Below are 15,132 nucleotides of genomic sequence, written 5' to 3'. Positions count from 1 at the left end.
ACTTCCTTAGCTTCCCCATCATTGCCAAAGCTTTAAGTCGCAATGTTTCATCAGGACCTGGTGCAGAGCTTAGCTTACTGACATTCCTTGTGATGGTGACAATCTCTGTGTAGATCTTGTGCGACGTAATGCTCTTTGTAGCCGAAAGCATCAAAGTTGAATTGTAAAAGATCACTAAAAAATGTACCAACCTCTCAGCTTCTTCCCAATCTTTTCTAGTCGTTGGTCCAAGTCTTTTTTCCATTTTCAAGCTCCAAGAAGTAGTCATTGTACGGTTTGTCTTCAGCCTCCATCTTCTCGAATGCTGCCCTGAATTTGATTGCTTGGTCTAGCATGAGATACGTTGAGTTCCATCTTGTCTTGACATCTAAGGGAAGGCTTCCTTTGCTCATCTTTCCTGTATCAACCCGAAACTCGAAAGACTTGAGTCTATTGGTTGAAGACCTCACATACTGAATCCCATTTTGAATCGCAGTCAAGCTATCATCCACCTCATTTAACCCTTCCTTCACAATCAGGTTCAGAATATGCGTTGCACACCTAACGTGCAAGAACTCACCATTCAAAACCAGTGTATCTTCACCATGGTTCATGAACTCTTCCTTGAACTTCGTCATGGCTGATGTGTTAGTTGTGGCATTGTCAACTGTGATGCAGAACACTCATTTTATCTCCCCCTCTGCTAAACAATCAACAAGCACTCTCGCAATAGTAGATCCTTTATGATCGTCAACGTTCTTGAATCCCATTATCATCTTTCTAAGCTTCCAACTTGAGTCAATAAAGTGAGCAGTAATTACCATATAGCTAACCGCAGTGTAGGGAGCAGTCCAGATATCAGTTGTGAGAAAGAGTCTTTGGTTGTTCTGTCCAAGAACTTTCTTCATCTATGCCTTCCTCGCCTTATACATTGCCACAATCTCCTTTGTGCATGTCTTCCTGCATACAGGCGGATCTAACTGGACTTTCTTGCAGAAGTGCTTCCACGCTACGCTTTCCACAAATGCTATGGTAACTCGGCTAAGACGATCATCTCATTCGTAGCATCTTTGAAGACTTGGTCAGACACCTTAAACAAATACATGTTGCCTTCTTCATCGGGAGATATCTTTGGCTGGTTCTTGGATTTATTTGCAGCCTTCCACGCAAAGTATGCCCTACAACCATTTTTGTGCTTCCTGAGATTAGAGGTTCCAGACTTCGTTGGACAGCTGAACTCCTTCTTACAGTAGCGGCATCTGCATCTGTCATAGTTGTCTGGTAGCCTGTTGAAATGGTCCCAGACATCAGACCTCGTCTTTTTCCTTGACCCTTCACCAAAACCAACATCTTCATCTCTTCCGTTCCTTTTTTCTGAACCCGGTGTTTCTACATCTTCATCTGAAGAAAGATCTTCATTCATTGGTTGATGATTGGCTTCGTCTTGTTGATGAGTTGGAGAAGAATCCATCTACATAGTCATAGATAGTAAAAATCAATATAGCTTAAGCGATAACATAAATAATTGAAATCAAAGTATCAAACTTTCATAATCAAACAATCAAAATCGATGCTCGCAGCTCACCTCTGAATGAATTCTGGAAGATGCAGACGATGGAGATAGAAGAGAATCGACTAATGTCTCCAGCTTGAATGTTTTTGGTAACACCAGTTGCTCTATTTGTATTGAGAGTCAGAGACCTTCACACTTCTCGATTGCTATATGGATAAGATGAATCGAAAAGGTAGGGTTCATAACTTCGAATTTTGGGAATTGGGGATTGTCTCGATTCTGGTTACACGCGTGTAACGGCTATGTCGGGGAGACTTAACTTCGGATGATATCGGGTATCTGATTTGGCTCCGGTAAAACCCGGATCCGACCCGTTACCCGTGGTTTTTAATATTATTATCCATCGGTTAAATTTGACTGTACCGAAGGTAAACCGAACCGGTCAAAATCGGATCGGATCCGGTTCGGATGCTCGGTTCCGGTTAAAAGTCGCAGCCCTAGCCTTAACCACCCAACCACAGAGGCGCGATTATGGTACATAATAAATCTTGGGCTATTCATTATTGTTCCTTACTGCTAATTTTTACATCTTGGGCTATTCATTATTGTTCTTTACTGCTAATTTTTACTCGGTTGCTAGATATGTTTTAACATCCTAATTATTATATATATATATATATATTCAATCAGGGGCGGAGATAGCCAATGAAGAGTGGAGTCAGCTGACTTTACTGTTTTTTTATTATTTGTTTTTTTAAAGAAAAAATTATTGGCCCCATTAAAATATAAAATTTGATTCCACCAAAATATAATTCCACTAAAATTATTATAAACATTAAAAAGAAAAGTTATAATTAATAGTTTTTAATGGTTTATAAATTATGTTTTTGAAAAAGAAATTTGACCCCGGTATAAAAAGTTTCTTGCTCCGCTTATTCAACTCTCTTGAGAATTCTCTTATATGTTCTCTAGTTGTTGGATATTGAACTATATTTGTATCAATATTTTTTTTTTGGGTCAATTTGTATCAATATTTACAATTTATGTTTAGTTCACTCTTTGGAATTAGAATGTTGTTGATAATGTGAGCTTTATAGAGAGCCTAACTTAAAACGAGTGTGGATATATGGTAACAATTTTGGACGTAACAAGACGTTTTTTTAAATGGTGAATTATAACATTTCAGATTATAATATATGGATTGACGTAAAAAGAATTGATTTAACTATTTGTATGTTAACAAAGTGTATTTATTTTTGCGGTTACACATCTATTTAGAAAATATGTTTTAACTGGAGTAATATAAGGATAGATGATCTACTAGGAAATCATTAGCAAAATGATTTTATGGTGATTGCATATTTAGTAAACAAAATTTTTGAACTTTAGAAAAATTAATGCACCACTTCTCGCATGGAATAGAATGAGATATGAACCGAGTAAGCTGGCATGGAAGACCCTCATGAACGGGGAAAAACTATTCGCACGTTTCTCTTGCTTGAGTAGTAATTTATGCTTTGATTATGTCGAAGGGTACACACCAATAAATCCCAACAAAAGGAAGAAAGTGACATTCCAACTAGAAGTGAAGGCATTATGTTTTCCTTTTCTTTGTCCACGAATAGTTAGTTAGTAGCCTTTTTTGTTACTCCCTCCGTTCGTAATTACATAACATTCGACAACGTTTCACTTAAATTAAGAAAGTTGATGTAATGTCTATTCTAACCTTTTCGTTAGTGTTCAATGTCGAATTGGCATCATATTATTATCACTACAGATCATTAATTACAGGGATAGTAAAAGTAATTTTTATTATCTTTTGCATTGAATTTCTTGAACGACCTATATATCGACACAAAAGAAAAGCAGTAGAACTTAATGTAAATTCGAACGGAGGGAGTATTAAAGAGTTAGTAGTTTTAGCCATTAATGTCTCATTTCCACAATAAGCTCTTTTCACCTCATATACTTACATTAAAAGTAGCAAGAATCTTGGATTGATTCGACATAGATTCCTTCTATCAAGAACCAGGTTCATATCTAAAGTCAATCATCCACTCTTTCTTCTAAAGATTCTTCAGTGGAGGAATCTTTGTTGGATCAATCCAAGAATAACTTTCAGATGTAGATATGGTGCAAATTTCTAGGAACTAGTAATGTTGCTATGTTAACTTCATGATTGTCACAATGTCCTTTACTGCGAGGACATGATCTTCTCTTCATCCTCTCTCCTACCATTAGCAAGCTCAGAGCAGGTTTAGCAGAGAACAAGATCTTCATGTTAGATGATGACACATGCAACAACTGACTCTAACTGACCTTGAAACTTCCCCTGTCTTTGCTGATCTTAATCAGAAACCAACCAGTCCGTATCCGACTCAGTTGAATTGTTTGTTTTGGTATCAAAGTGAAAATGACTTTAGCAGCTGTAATGGAGAAGCTCAAGCCTTTCAACTCTTTTATTTAGTGATAACTGCCAAATCATTACACTTCAAATAGAAATTAGAATAATGGGTTGAACAAAAAAAAAATTAGAATAATGTTCTTTCTTTTTCTTTATGCCAATTGATATATAATACTAAATGAATTATCTCATTGCTGCATGAAATTCTTCGTTTTCAAGGAGTTAACAAAGTTGTCTAATGAGCTGCATGATGAACCTCCACTTCTAACAGAGGCTTCTAGTTTCTCTTTCAAATCAACAATACTCTTCCTCATTTCTGCTCCTTCTTCATCCACAAGCAACCTCTTCACAGCTCTCTCCACAGCTTCTTTATCCAGCTCCCCCTCCAACTGAACCCCATTTCTCCAAGCTCTCTCTAAGTACCTCGCATTCACTTTCTGATCACCTGTGAAAGGCCTACAAATCATTGGAACACCTTCCCCAATGCTCTCTAGCGTCGAGTTCCATCCACAGTGACTCCAAAACCCTCCCACTGCAGGATGTCTGAGAACTTCCATCTGCGGTGCCCATTTCACAATGTAACCTCTCTCTGAAACTAACTTGCTGAACTCCTCTGGTAAGGACTCTGTCCACTCCGAGGGAGGAATGGAACCTGGTCTGATCACCCACAAGAAAGGTTGGTTGCTATTACTCAACCCCCAAGCCATCTCCAAGGCGTCTTTGGTTTCCATTAGAGCTAAGCTCCCTAAGCTTATGTATATAACAGATCTTGGTTTCTGCAAGTTCAACCACTCGATGCAGCTTCTGTCCTCTTCAAGCAAACTAGAAGGTGCAGAAGCTGCAATGTGAAGCGGACCAATGGGATATACTGGAACTTGTAGTTCTTCTTGCAACCGTGCCAAAGAAGAGCTTTCAAGACAGCTCGCTGAGTTAATGATAACAGCGGAAGCTGTTCCAGTGTTAACAGTTTGAGTGTAAACCCTGAGCATACTCTCTATTGGTCCAAACGCTGAAGTTGGTAGATCCTTGTACCTTAGAGGATGCAACCCTGGAAAAAGCTTGTCTTGCATTTCAACATCTGCATAGTAGACAAAACCAAACAGCGTTTAGACTGCGGTTTCAGTTTCTAAGGTTCGGGTATTTTCGGTTTGATTTAATTTGGTTAGGCCACAATCCCACCAAAAATAAAATTGGTCCGGTCTGGTTTTCAGTTTTATATTTTTTTTCCATTTCGGTTAGATTTCATATAATTATTTTAAAGATTAGGAAAGTTTCAGTTATTTTCGTTTTTTTTTTGTTATTTTCAGTTAGTTTGATTATTTTGGTTAATTTTCGGTATAATTATTTAAAAAATTATGATAGTTTTGGATATTTTTGGTTAGTTTGATTCCTTTTTTTTTGTCAACGGTTAGTTTGTTTCAAGTTTGGTTATTTTGGTTAATTTTCGATTTTTGGGTTTTTAAAAGAAAAAGAAATTTCTGAAAATCACAAACCAAAAACTGAATTATTTTTCAAAATCCAGTAACCAAACCGAAAACTGAAAAGGTCCGGTCCGGTTTGGGGGCAGGTAAAAAGGAAAAGAATCTTGGTTACCTTTCATGTCGATCAAGAACCTCTCTGCGTTGACTTTGGCTAAAACAGAGCGGCAGAGAAAGGCAGTAGCACTCGTAGTACTGAAGACAACACTAGGAAGCTGAAACTCCTTCGCTGCAGCTTTTGAGAAATGCATGTACTCATCATAGACAACACAAACAACCTCATCACCGTCACCCTGTTCCTTCAGCAGTTGACCTAAGCATTGCTTGAAAGACGCCTCACAGATTTGATTGAGCTTCACCAGAAACTGGAGTATACCGAGGTTTTTGAGATCAGACTCGGTTAAACTACCTGGGATGGTGAGAAAGTGAAAATCAGAGAAGTCTTTGGAAGAGGTAACTCGATTATACTGTGTCTGAACGACGGTGATGGAGAAGCCTTTGGAGTGAAGAGCTTTCCCGAGTTGCATAATAGGAGTGACATGACCTTGTGCTGGAACCGGAACTAAAACGATCCTTCTCTTCACTCGCTTTTCCTCCATTCTCTCAATACTTTCACCTTGATATGGTCTGAATCTGATATATAGGTTGAGACATTCGCTGTTTCTCTGCTCTAAAGATTTTATTAATTTCTTTATTCATAATTAGAATGAAACCGAAAGCTTTAAGAGCATCTCCAATGTACACCTCTATTTTTTTCTCTAAAATAGAGAAACTCTATTATAGAGGTGGATTTGCTCCAATGTATGCCTCTATAATAGAGTTTCTCTATTTTAGAGGAAAATATAGAGGAATTCTACTTTTTGTCTCTATATTTAAAGGTGAAAATAGCATATCTCTATATTTTCCTCTATAAATAGAAGAACTCTATTATAGAAGCATACATTGGAGTAAATCCACCTCTATAATAGAGTTTCTCTATTTTAGAGGAAAATATAGAGATTAAAATAGAGGTGGGTTGGAGATGGTCTAACAACTTTTTCTTAATTGGTAACTGTAAGGAAGTACCAGCACATGCACAAACACACGTGGCCCATGGCTGGACTTTCAGTTAAAGTCTTACTTTGTCTTTTTTCTAATTAAAGTCTATATACGAAAATAATAGCCAACAAACCTTCTCAACTTCTTCTACTTTTCTTCTTTATTGTCTTCTTCTTCATTCTTACAACACATTCCCAACTACCAGCATTGGACAGAAGTAACTCATTCCCTGAGTTCTCTGGTTCGAGCTCTGCCAACCGTGATCTGCAATCTCCCATGATTCCTACACGCGCCTAACAAAGCACCCCCACACAAACAAATCTGGCTGCATTAGCAATAGCCTTGAGCATCTCATAGGCTTCAACAAGCTTCCCTGCTCGGCCCAGAAGATCTATAGGTGTTAAATGGGCGGGTCGTGCATTGGTCGTCCACGTCCATATTTAAATGGACTTAATATGGACACATCCATTTTTTCCATGGGTTATTAATGGACAAAATATGGATGACCATTTAAAATGGTCTTTACGAGTTTTGGGTTTCATGGACATGGGTTGTCCAATGGACAAAAAAAAATTTAGGGTTTCAAAAAAAAATTGAATTTTTCTACAAAAACCGAGAAATCGGGTTTTCTCGCCAAAACCGGAAAATTGAATTTTCTCTGTCAAAATCGTAAAATCGGGGTTTTCCGTGAAAATTGAGAAATTGGGTTTTCCCGCCAAAACTGAGAAATCGAATTTTTTCCGCCAAAACCGGAAAAATCGAGTTTTCTTGCCAAAATCGGGAAATCGAATTTTCCGCTAAAACCGTAAAATTGCCAAAACCGTAAAATCGGGGTTTCTCCCAAAACTGAGAAATCGGGTTTTCCCGCCAAAACCGGAAAATCGGGTTTTCCCGCCAAAACCGGAAAATCGAGTTTTCCCGCCAAAATCGGAAAAATCAGGTTTTCCCGCCAAAACCTTAAAATCGGGTTATTCCGTCAAAACCATAAAATCAGGGTTTCCCGCCAAAACCGAAAAATCGGGTTTTCCCGCCAAAACCGTAAAATCAGATTTTCCCGCCAAAACCGTAAAATCGGGGTTTCCCGCCAAAACCATAAAATCGGGTTTTCCGGCCAAAACCGCAAAATCGATTTTCCCGTCAAACTGCAAAATCGAGTTTTCCTGCCAAAACCGCAAAATCGAGATTTTCTGCCATAACCGGAAAATCAGGTTTTCCCGCCAAAATCGTAAAATCAAAATTTTCCGTTAAAATCGCAAAATCAAGTTTTCTTGCCAAAACCAAAATTGTTGTATTTGTGAACTAATGTATTGTTGTATTTATAGATTAATTTTAATTTTATGAACTTGTATATATAATTATAGGCTTATAAATTATAGGCTTATAAATTAAAATTTAAAGTTTTCTTATATGGTCTATTATGGACTCTATGGCAGCCCATAAAAATATGGGTTTTAGTGGATATGGTTCTTAGTGGACATGGTTCTAATGGACATGGTCACTCTTTGTACACAAACAATAAATGGACAAATGGATACGGGCTAATGGATGTGGACTCGACCAGTTTACAGCTATAAGAAGATCCACCATACAAGCATATAGCTCCAATCTGTTTAAAACCATCTATTAATATCTGTTTAAAAGCTCAAAGGCTTTCTATTGGAGAGGAGAGAAGATCCCACATCGAAAATATGAAAGGGACATTAGTAATATATAAAGGACTTGAGCCACTCCACTAATTGCCAATTGGTTTTAAGTGGAAGCCCTTGGTTTTAAGTGGAAGCCCAAGAAACTTATCATGGTATTAGAGCCGGCCCATTAATCCGGCCCGGACAGTGGCCCGATCAACCCATTAGCTGATGGCCCAGAGAAGGCTCAGTTCTTCGAGATAGCTAGAAAAAGAGCATTATCTCGGAGGAGTATGATGGATTCTGCGAGATTAATGGTTATACGCACCATTATCTCGAGGGAGGGTATTGGAGAGAAGATTCCACATCGAAAATATGAAAGGGACATTAATAATATATAAAGGACTCTGCCACTCCACTAATTGCCAATTGATTTTAAGTGGAAGCCCAAGAAACTTAACACTTTCGCATTCTGAAAGTTATATACAAGGCCTGATATAGTAGACGTTCAGGACACAACGTCGGGTTTGTGACCCATCCAAACACATCAATCTCAAGATCCTCACATACTTTCTCTTCATTTCCCATAGGCGAAACTCCTGCAATCAGAGCATTCCCACAAACATATCTTTCACCAATCTCATCCGCTTGACTATTGTTAGCTTAACCAGAGATCGTAGCGTTGAACACAACCAAATCGCTGATCACCGCATTCTCTGCCTCCCCAAACTTCGAGTACATATCAAATAAGCGAGCTAACAACTATAAAAGCATCAGACTCAAACGAACACTTGAGCAGCGTACAATGTATCATCTTCTCAAATTCTTGACCAAGCAGATTAAAAAGACTAGGAACGATGAAAGCATCAAAACTATATACCTTCTTCATTAATTTCTCTAAAGATAGCAAAATAACCAATAATGTCTCTCTTAGGCATTTCATCGAACACCTTCTTAGCGTCTGCAACTTTCCCACATTCCATCCAACAAGCTTAGCTGCAATTCGCATCAACAGAGATGCCACTAGATGATCATGAAGATTTCTTCCTCGGAAAACGAGAAATCTGTTCATGCGTGAAGTGAAGATCAAAGCTTCGAACTTTATTCAAACAAGAAACAGAGTTTAGCGGTAGTTTACAACAAAAAAAAAAACAGAGTTTAGCGGCGGTTATAAGTTAGACAAGAACGGTACGGTTAAGAATAAACCGTAAACCAGAAGAGCGGTTAAAAAAAAAACCAGCATTCGATTTGTCCAAAAAGGGAGACCAGACATTCATTCGATCCATCGAGACAAACTACAGTTATGTATGCCGCAACATCTTCGGTTCTGTCTCCAACACCACAAAGTCTCTTCCTTTCCTCTCATCTTCCTCAAATCCAGTTCCTTTATCGGATTAAATTTCTGGGTTTTCCCGTAACGAATCGGTGCTATGGCGGCGGCGGTTCGTTCTATAACCGAAGGAGCTGCGATGAAAGACGACGACAGAGGAATCGAATCATGGTGCCGAGAGCTAGAGCCTCTCCTTACGAGGTTCTTGGCGTCTCTCCATCAGCTACTCCTCAAGATATAAAGAGGGCTTACCGCAAACTTGCTCTCAAGTATCACCCTGATGTTAATAAAGAGGTTACTTAATCGAATTGGAACTATGCTTATATGTTATGTATAAAGTCATGAAATTGTGATTCTATATTGTGTTTCTTGGCTTGTGTTATTTGGTGTTTACAGGCAAATGCGCAGGAGAAGTTTCTGAGGATAAAGCATGCGTACACCACTTTGATTAACTCTGATTCACGGCGTAAGTACGGTTCAGATACTCGTGCGTCGTCTGGTTACTCTACGGGTCAACAAACAAGCCGGAAAAGCAATAGTCAAGTCGAGGAAGATTTCTACGGACTTGGTAAAACACCAACCCTGACTAACCCACTGAATGCACCATTATTAAGTTGTAATGAAATGTGTTTTTTTTTAATGGATCCTGCTTTGTAAAGTGGGAAACTTTTTATGGTCTAAGTATTCACATAAATGCTGAATAGAGTATGTGAAAATGTGCATAGTGTTTAGAAGTCATGTTGTGAGGTGTTCTCTCTCATGTGTTGTTTTATGGGTGTGGGGGTGGGGGGGGGGAGTTAGGGTTGATTGAGGTCAGTGTGATCTTATGCACAGCACACTTTATAATGCAGGTGAATTCGTGAAGGATGTTCAAATAACAATCGGTAGATGCAACCTTGTTAAATCTATTTTCTTTCTGTAATTAGATTTTTTCTTCTTTTTTTTTTTGGCACGTCTAGAGTTATTGATGCACAGGACATCGTATAATTGTTTACTTAGAAGCTCACTTTCTGTCTGCGGGGTATTGACAGGGGATTTCTTCAAAGATCTTCAAGAAGAGTTCAAGAACTGGGAAGCAAGTGCGTCTTCACAAGGAAAACCTAAAAGTCTTTGGGAAGAACTAGCGGTAAGCCCCAAAACTACTGATAAAAATAGTTTTAGTTTCTTCAATAAACCTTGTACCTAATTCTATAGAAACCTAGTTCCTCTGATTTGTTATGGTAATGTGTATACTTTAGATTTTTCTTTGACCCTGGGAACTTTTGTTCTGATGAATGTAGACTAAAACCTTATCATTAATTTGTTTGTCATCAGGAAATTGGGGAAGAGTTTGTGGAGTTCCTTGAGAAAGAACTAAACATAACCGATGAAGAGGATGATGGATCAAGCAAAAAAGGAGAAAGATTTGATTTTGATGAACGCTCCTCAACGGGGAAATCACCAGGGAATAGTAGTAGCACGAAGAACAGTATAGAAGACAATATTGATGAGATCGAAGCAACGCTAGCTCAGTTGAAAAAAGATCTTGGCTTGCAATAATAAACAATCTCGAATATTGCAGTGAAACGTCCTCTTCTTAGCTTGGTTTAGATATTCTCATGTTTCTTTCAAGCCATTAAAGATTTTGTCTCTAAAAGTGTTGAGAACGTGTATATCTTATAGAATATTTGTTTCATGAAAGCAATAGTGTTTTGTATAGAAGAGATCATGATTTACAATAGCTTTGAATTCCAAACAATGCAATTTTAGTTTAAAAAATGGAATTTGAATCTCAGGCAATACATTGTTTTTTGAATATAGGTTGTAAAGTATTAAGTATATCGAAGGTTTCAAAGTAATGTAAGCAGAATTATTTGTTGTGGTCGTTTGCTACGAAAAGACTCTGTTTATCGAAAATAAATTATATGTCTCAATGTAAGTGTTTTAAGGAAAACTAGATTCTGATAATCATATTCGTATATAATCTATCTTATTAAAACAGAAACATTGTAACTTTTTCTAGGTGGATTTTTAAGTTGGACATTACATTATTATTTTTAGCCTAACCTTACATTATTATTCTTAGCCTAACCTTTCATTTAAATATTTCCTTAAAGAGTTTAATACCAAACTTCTATCATTTAACTCCACCATAATTATCATTTAACATCACATTTGCTGTATATATTCTTTCATTCAACATATTCTCCACCGTAGTTTAATATCAACGTATACTATTAACAAAACTCTTTAGCTCCACCGTAAATTATTAACAAAATATCTATTCTTTCGTTAAGAGTATACTAACATTATCATAGTACAAATATAACAATCCCTTTCTTTTATTATACTCAAATGAATACAACAAATGTCTCAATATAAATATTATACGAATCTGAGTTCTTAAAAATATAAATATAAATAAATAGAAATAAAAATAAATATTACACATGTTACTAAAAATATAAATAATAAACGAGTCCTTAGCCAGTCATTATATAATTTTGACTATCTTGGTCCGGTTATCTCCCAAACCAATTAATTCAATTAACCAAATAATTTAAGAACATGTTTCAACCACATCGTAAATTTTTTGAAACTCAATACTAAAGATATACACTAAATAGAATAACTTGACGTATATTCTTATTTCAATAACAGAAACATCCATTTATACTTTAAAAATAATAGATTATGGGAAAACCCCTTCACCAAGTTATGAATATAAACTAAATAGAATAACTAATTAACATATATTCTTATCTCAATAACAGATACATCAATTTAAACAAAAAAAACGATTATGAGTCTATCATGCCTAAAGTCTCAGTGGCAATCAAATATTCACAATCAAATTGTCATATTTGAAAAATCATAAATATGGAAAATCCCATTCTCCAAGTTTACTCTACTATACCTAAAATCTCGGTGTCATGAGATTTTGTATTTATTATATCTAACTTAATAGGTTATGGAATATTTTACGGTTAATACAGTTTCATTTAAATTATTTTTTTTGTCAGCAGCATTACAGACTCATATAGACGACAGTTTCATTTAAATTATTTGACCAAATATAAAACATTTATATATCCGCACGTTTAATCTTTCTTGCTATTTCTTAATTTTCCATAAATTTTTTTGTTTTATGTATCTTATAATTTATAACTATTTTATTAAAATTATAATGAAGACTTCAGTTGTGTTAGTCTAAATCGTATTGGTTAATATTAGATTAGTGTTTTCCCTTTACATCTATTATGTTAGTCCAAATCGTATTGGTTACTATTAGATTAGTGCTTCACAATTGCATCTATAATATACTGATATTTTAATCGTGTTTGCACCATACATATCTCTAATATACCAATGAAAAACTTTGAATACAAAAAACAGTTTTAACATTATTCTTAAACAATACATTTTGGATAAACTCGAAATTATATAAAACTACTGTATGTGAAAAGAAAAAATTTCAAATTGTATTAACTACTATAGAATATATGTTATGTGTTAAAACAAAAATAAAATCCGCGCGGTCGCGCGGGTCATGATCTAGTATTTTCTTAAAGAATTAGTAGGAAGAGGTTTTGATAATTGTATTGAATTTGTGATGTTACATAACTAAACACTTGCGTTATAGCCATCTTACACATTAATTTTAAACTTTATTCCAAAATAGTTATTAATTTTTTTCAAGATAGTTATTATTTTTTAAATAACAAACTATAGTTACAATTTTAGGTAGGTGTCTTTTTGCATTTATTAGCATTAATGAGTTATTAATGTAATTAGCTAATAATATCCGTACTTGAAAACCGACATAATTTCGACTTGGAACTGTTATAAAAATCAGGGTTTCCAACCCGATTAAGATATGACCTGTATATTTGAACATGTTTTAAAATTCTATATTCGAAAAATTGATACCATATCAGATCGCAACAAAAAACGAATGAGTATTCAAAATATATATGTATATTTGTATGTACATATATATATGTGTAAAACTTTTACAATACAATAAATATGACCTATTTAATTTAAATCTTATAGGATTACTCATTTTGAACCTGACAATTATATTGATCTTAGAGTAATGCTTTTTTGGAGTAATAATTTCTTTATTTGCTCATAACTGCATTTTTTACCATTTTGCAGCAAATTATGCAGTTGAGTTGGAGATGCATAACACCTTTCTAAACCTATTTAAATATTTTTAATATTTTTTTTAAAAGATAAAAAATATTTCAAATGTATTTTCTTTAACATTGTTTAAATTAAAATTTTAAACAGTTGAGAAAATGTGTGATATTTTTTTTAATATCATACATCTATCAACTATTGTTAATTGGACACATTCCTAATTTAATCAGATTAAAAATTGTTTTTAAATGAACTCAAATTAACTGAATATACCAAGAGAAAGTTTTTAAAGAGACGTCAGAGGATTAAGAGTGAGAAGATTTTATCTTAAACTGTTTTTTTATATAAAATATAAAAATTGTCATATATATTTTGTGTTTTTGTAATTTTATATGTAATCTGAAAAACTTTGTGGTTTGGTTTGCATCGGCGTCTGATTATGTCCCATGGTTTACTGAATTAATAAGTAATAGATTCTGACCCGTCTTTAACATGGCGGATATATTTTTGTTTTATTTTTTTGAGAATTATTTTTATATTTGTATTTTTTTGTAATTATATTTATGTTTAATATTAATTTAATCTACTATAATTTTTGGTAACTATATTAAATTTATAAAGTTTCATTACTATTCTCTTATACCATAAGCACTTCTGAAATTATTTTTAAATCTTATTAACAGAAGTTACAACATGTTATATTTTCTTACCAGTTACCTAACATAATTAATCAAGTATATTTTAATCGAATAACCTATTTAAAACCCGTTAACCTAAATAAGTTATATAAATAATTATTTCTATTATAAATCCACTTAAACCTTATTAAACTCTCTTTTTAACATCATATGTGCTTTGTTAATTGATAAATTTAATGTATGTGCCATATTTAAAATTTAAATAAATTAATGTATGGTTGAATAAATCATAATTTCTTGAGCTGTGATGTAAGTTATGATTTCCTATTGCGATAATGATTTTTGTAGAAAATATCAAATTTTATTATAATTAAATGTTATACTGCAATAGTCGGTGAAAATAGTATATATTTTCTTTCGTAAAAGGTGAAAAAATGCCTCTCGGTGAAAATAGTATCTATTGGTCAAATCAATGTGGAACCTACCCAGAAGTCTGGATCTCAAATCCCATTAAGTCTAGTCTATATACTCGAAAATATTGATTGCGATGTTTTCATTTTAGATCCAAATCCGGGATAAAAAAGGTAAATTTAGTGATCCTCATATAATCCAGCTCAAATTTAGGATTACTTATAAAATTATATTTTAGAACTCCATAAAATCCAATTAAAAACTTCAAAAGTTCGTCATTGATATGTGATCTGGCAATGGTTGACCCGATAAAAACCTAGATAAATCTAATAATTTTTTTAAAAATTCAACTTAAATTTAATTTCATAATAATAATTATTTACTAATTTATAGGCAAAATCCTAATTTGGTAGATAAATTAGTCAAATAATTTGTAATTCATGAAATTGAAATAAATTCTAGTTATATTTTGATATGTATAGAGAATAGGACAGTTATGGTAATAAGATATTCTGGTCTAGTGGTCGTGGAAGGGATTATATGGTAACTGCTCTCTTGTTCGAACCTGTATGTTTCTTTTTTGTTTTGATT

General features: G+C 34.6%; 2 protein-coding genes across 3 annotated transcripts; one reads left to right on the top strand and one right to left on the bottom strand.

Annotated features, from left to right (window-relative positions):
- Positions 1–3,926: 3,926 nt before the first annotated feature.
- LOC108840315 (UDP-glycosyltransferase 76E2) lies at positions 3,927–6,093 on the bottom strand. Its single transcript, XM_018613149.2, has 2 exons — positions 5,490–6,093; positions 3,927–4,974 (listed from the first exon to the last, which is right to left on the bottom strand). Exons 1-2 carry the CDS (start codon positions 5,971–5,973, stop codon positions 4,085–4,087), a joined length of 1,374 nt encoding a protein of 457 aa, XP_018468651.1. The 5' UTR covers positions 5,974–6,093; the 3' UTR covers positions 3,927–4,084.
- Positions 6,094–9,306: 3,213 nt separating this feature from the next.
- Positions 9,307–11,068, top strand: LOC108826147 (uncharacterized). 2 transcript variants are annotated; one of them, XM_018599530.2, is made up of 5 exons: positions 9,307–9,661; positions 9,764–9,935; positions 10,219–10,251; positions 10,399–10,493; positions 10,682–11,068. In XM_018599530.2, exons 1-5 carry the CDS (start codon positions 9,341–9,343, stop codon positions 10,904–10,906), a joined length of 846 nt encoding a protein of 281 aa, XP_018455032.1. In that variant the 5' UTR covers positions 9,307–9,340; the 3' UTR covers positions 10,907–11,068. The 2 variants fall into 2 exon arrangements, with proteins under 2 accessions (XP_018455032.1, XP_018455038.1); XM_018599536.2 differs by lacking the exon at positions 10,219–10,251 and having other exon boundaries at positions 9,310–9,661.
- The last annotated feature ends 4,064 nt before the right edge of the window (positions 11,069–15,132 follow it).

The sequence above is a fragment of the Raphanus sativus genome, chromosome 2 (genome assembly GCF_000801105.2).
Source record: "Raphanus sativus cultivar WK10039 chromosome 2, ASM80110v3, whole genome shotgun sequence".
Lineage (NCBI taxonomy): Eukaryota > Viridiplantae > Streptophyta > Magnoliopsida > Brassicales > Brassicaceae > Raphanus > Raphanus sativus.
This window is presented reverse-complemented; position numbering and strand designations above follow the sequence as displayed.

Coding starts and splice junctions, on each gene's coding strand:
- LOC108840315 (XM_018613149.2), bottom strand. CDS start 5,973: ATGGAGGAAAAGCGAGTGAAGAGAAGGATCGTTTTAGTTCCGGTTCCA. Junction 4,975..5,489: donor GTTCTTGATCGACATGAAAG/GTAACCAAGATT, acceptor TCTACTATGCAG/ATGTTGAAATGCAAGACAAG.
- LOC108826147 (XM_018599530.2), top strand. CDS start 9,341: ATGTATGCCGCAACATCTTCGGTTCTGTCTCCAACACCACAAAGTCTC. Junction 9,662..9,763: donor ACCCTGATGTTAATAAAGAG/GTTACTTAATCG, acceptor TGGTGTTTACAG/GCAAATGCGCAGGAGAAGTT. Junction 10,252..10,398: donor GGATGTTCAAATAACAATCG/GTAGATGCAACC, acceptor GGGTATTGACAG/GGGATTTCTTCAAAGATCTT.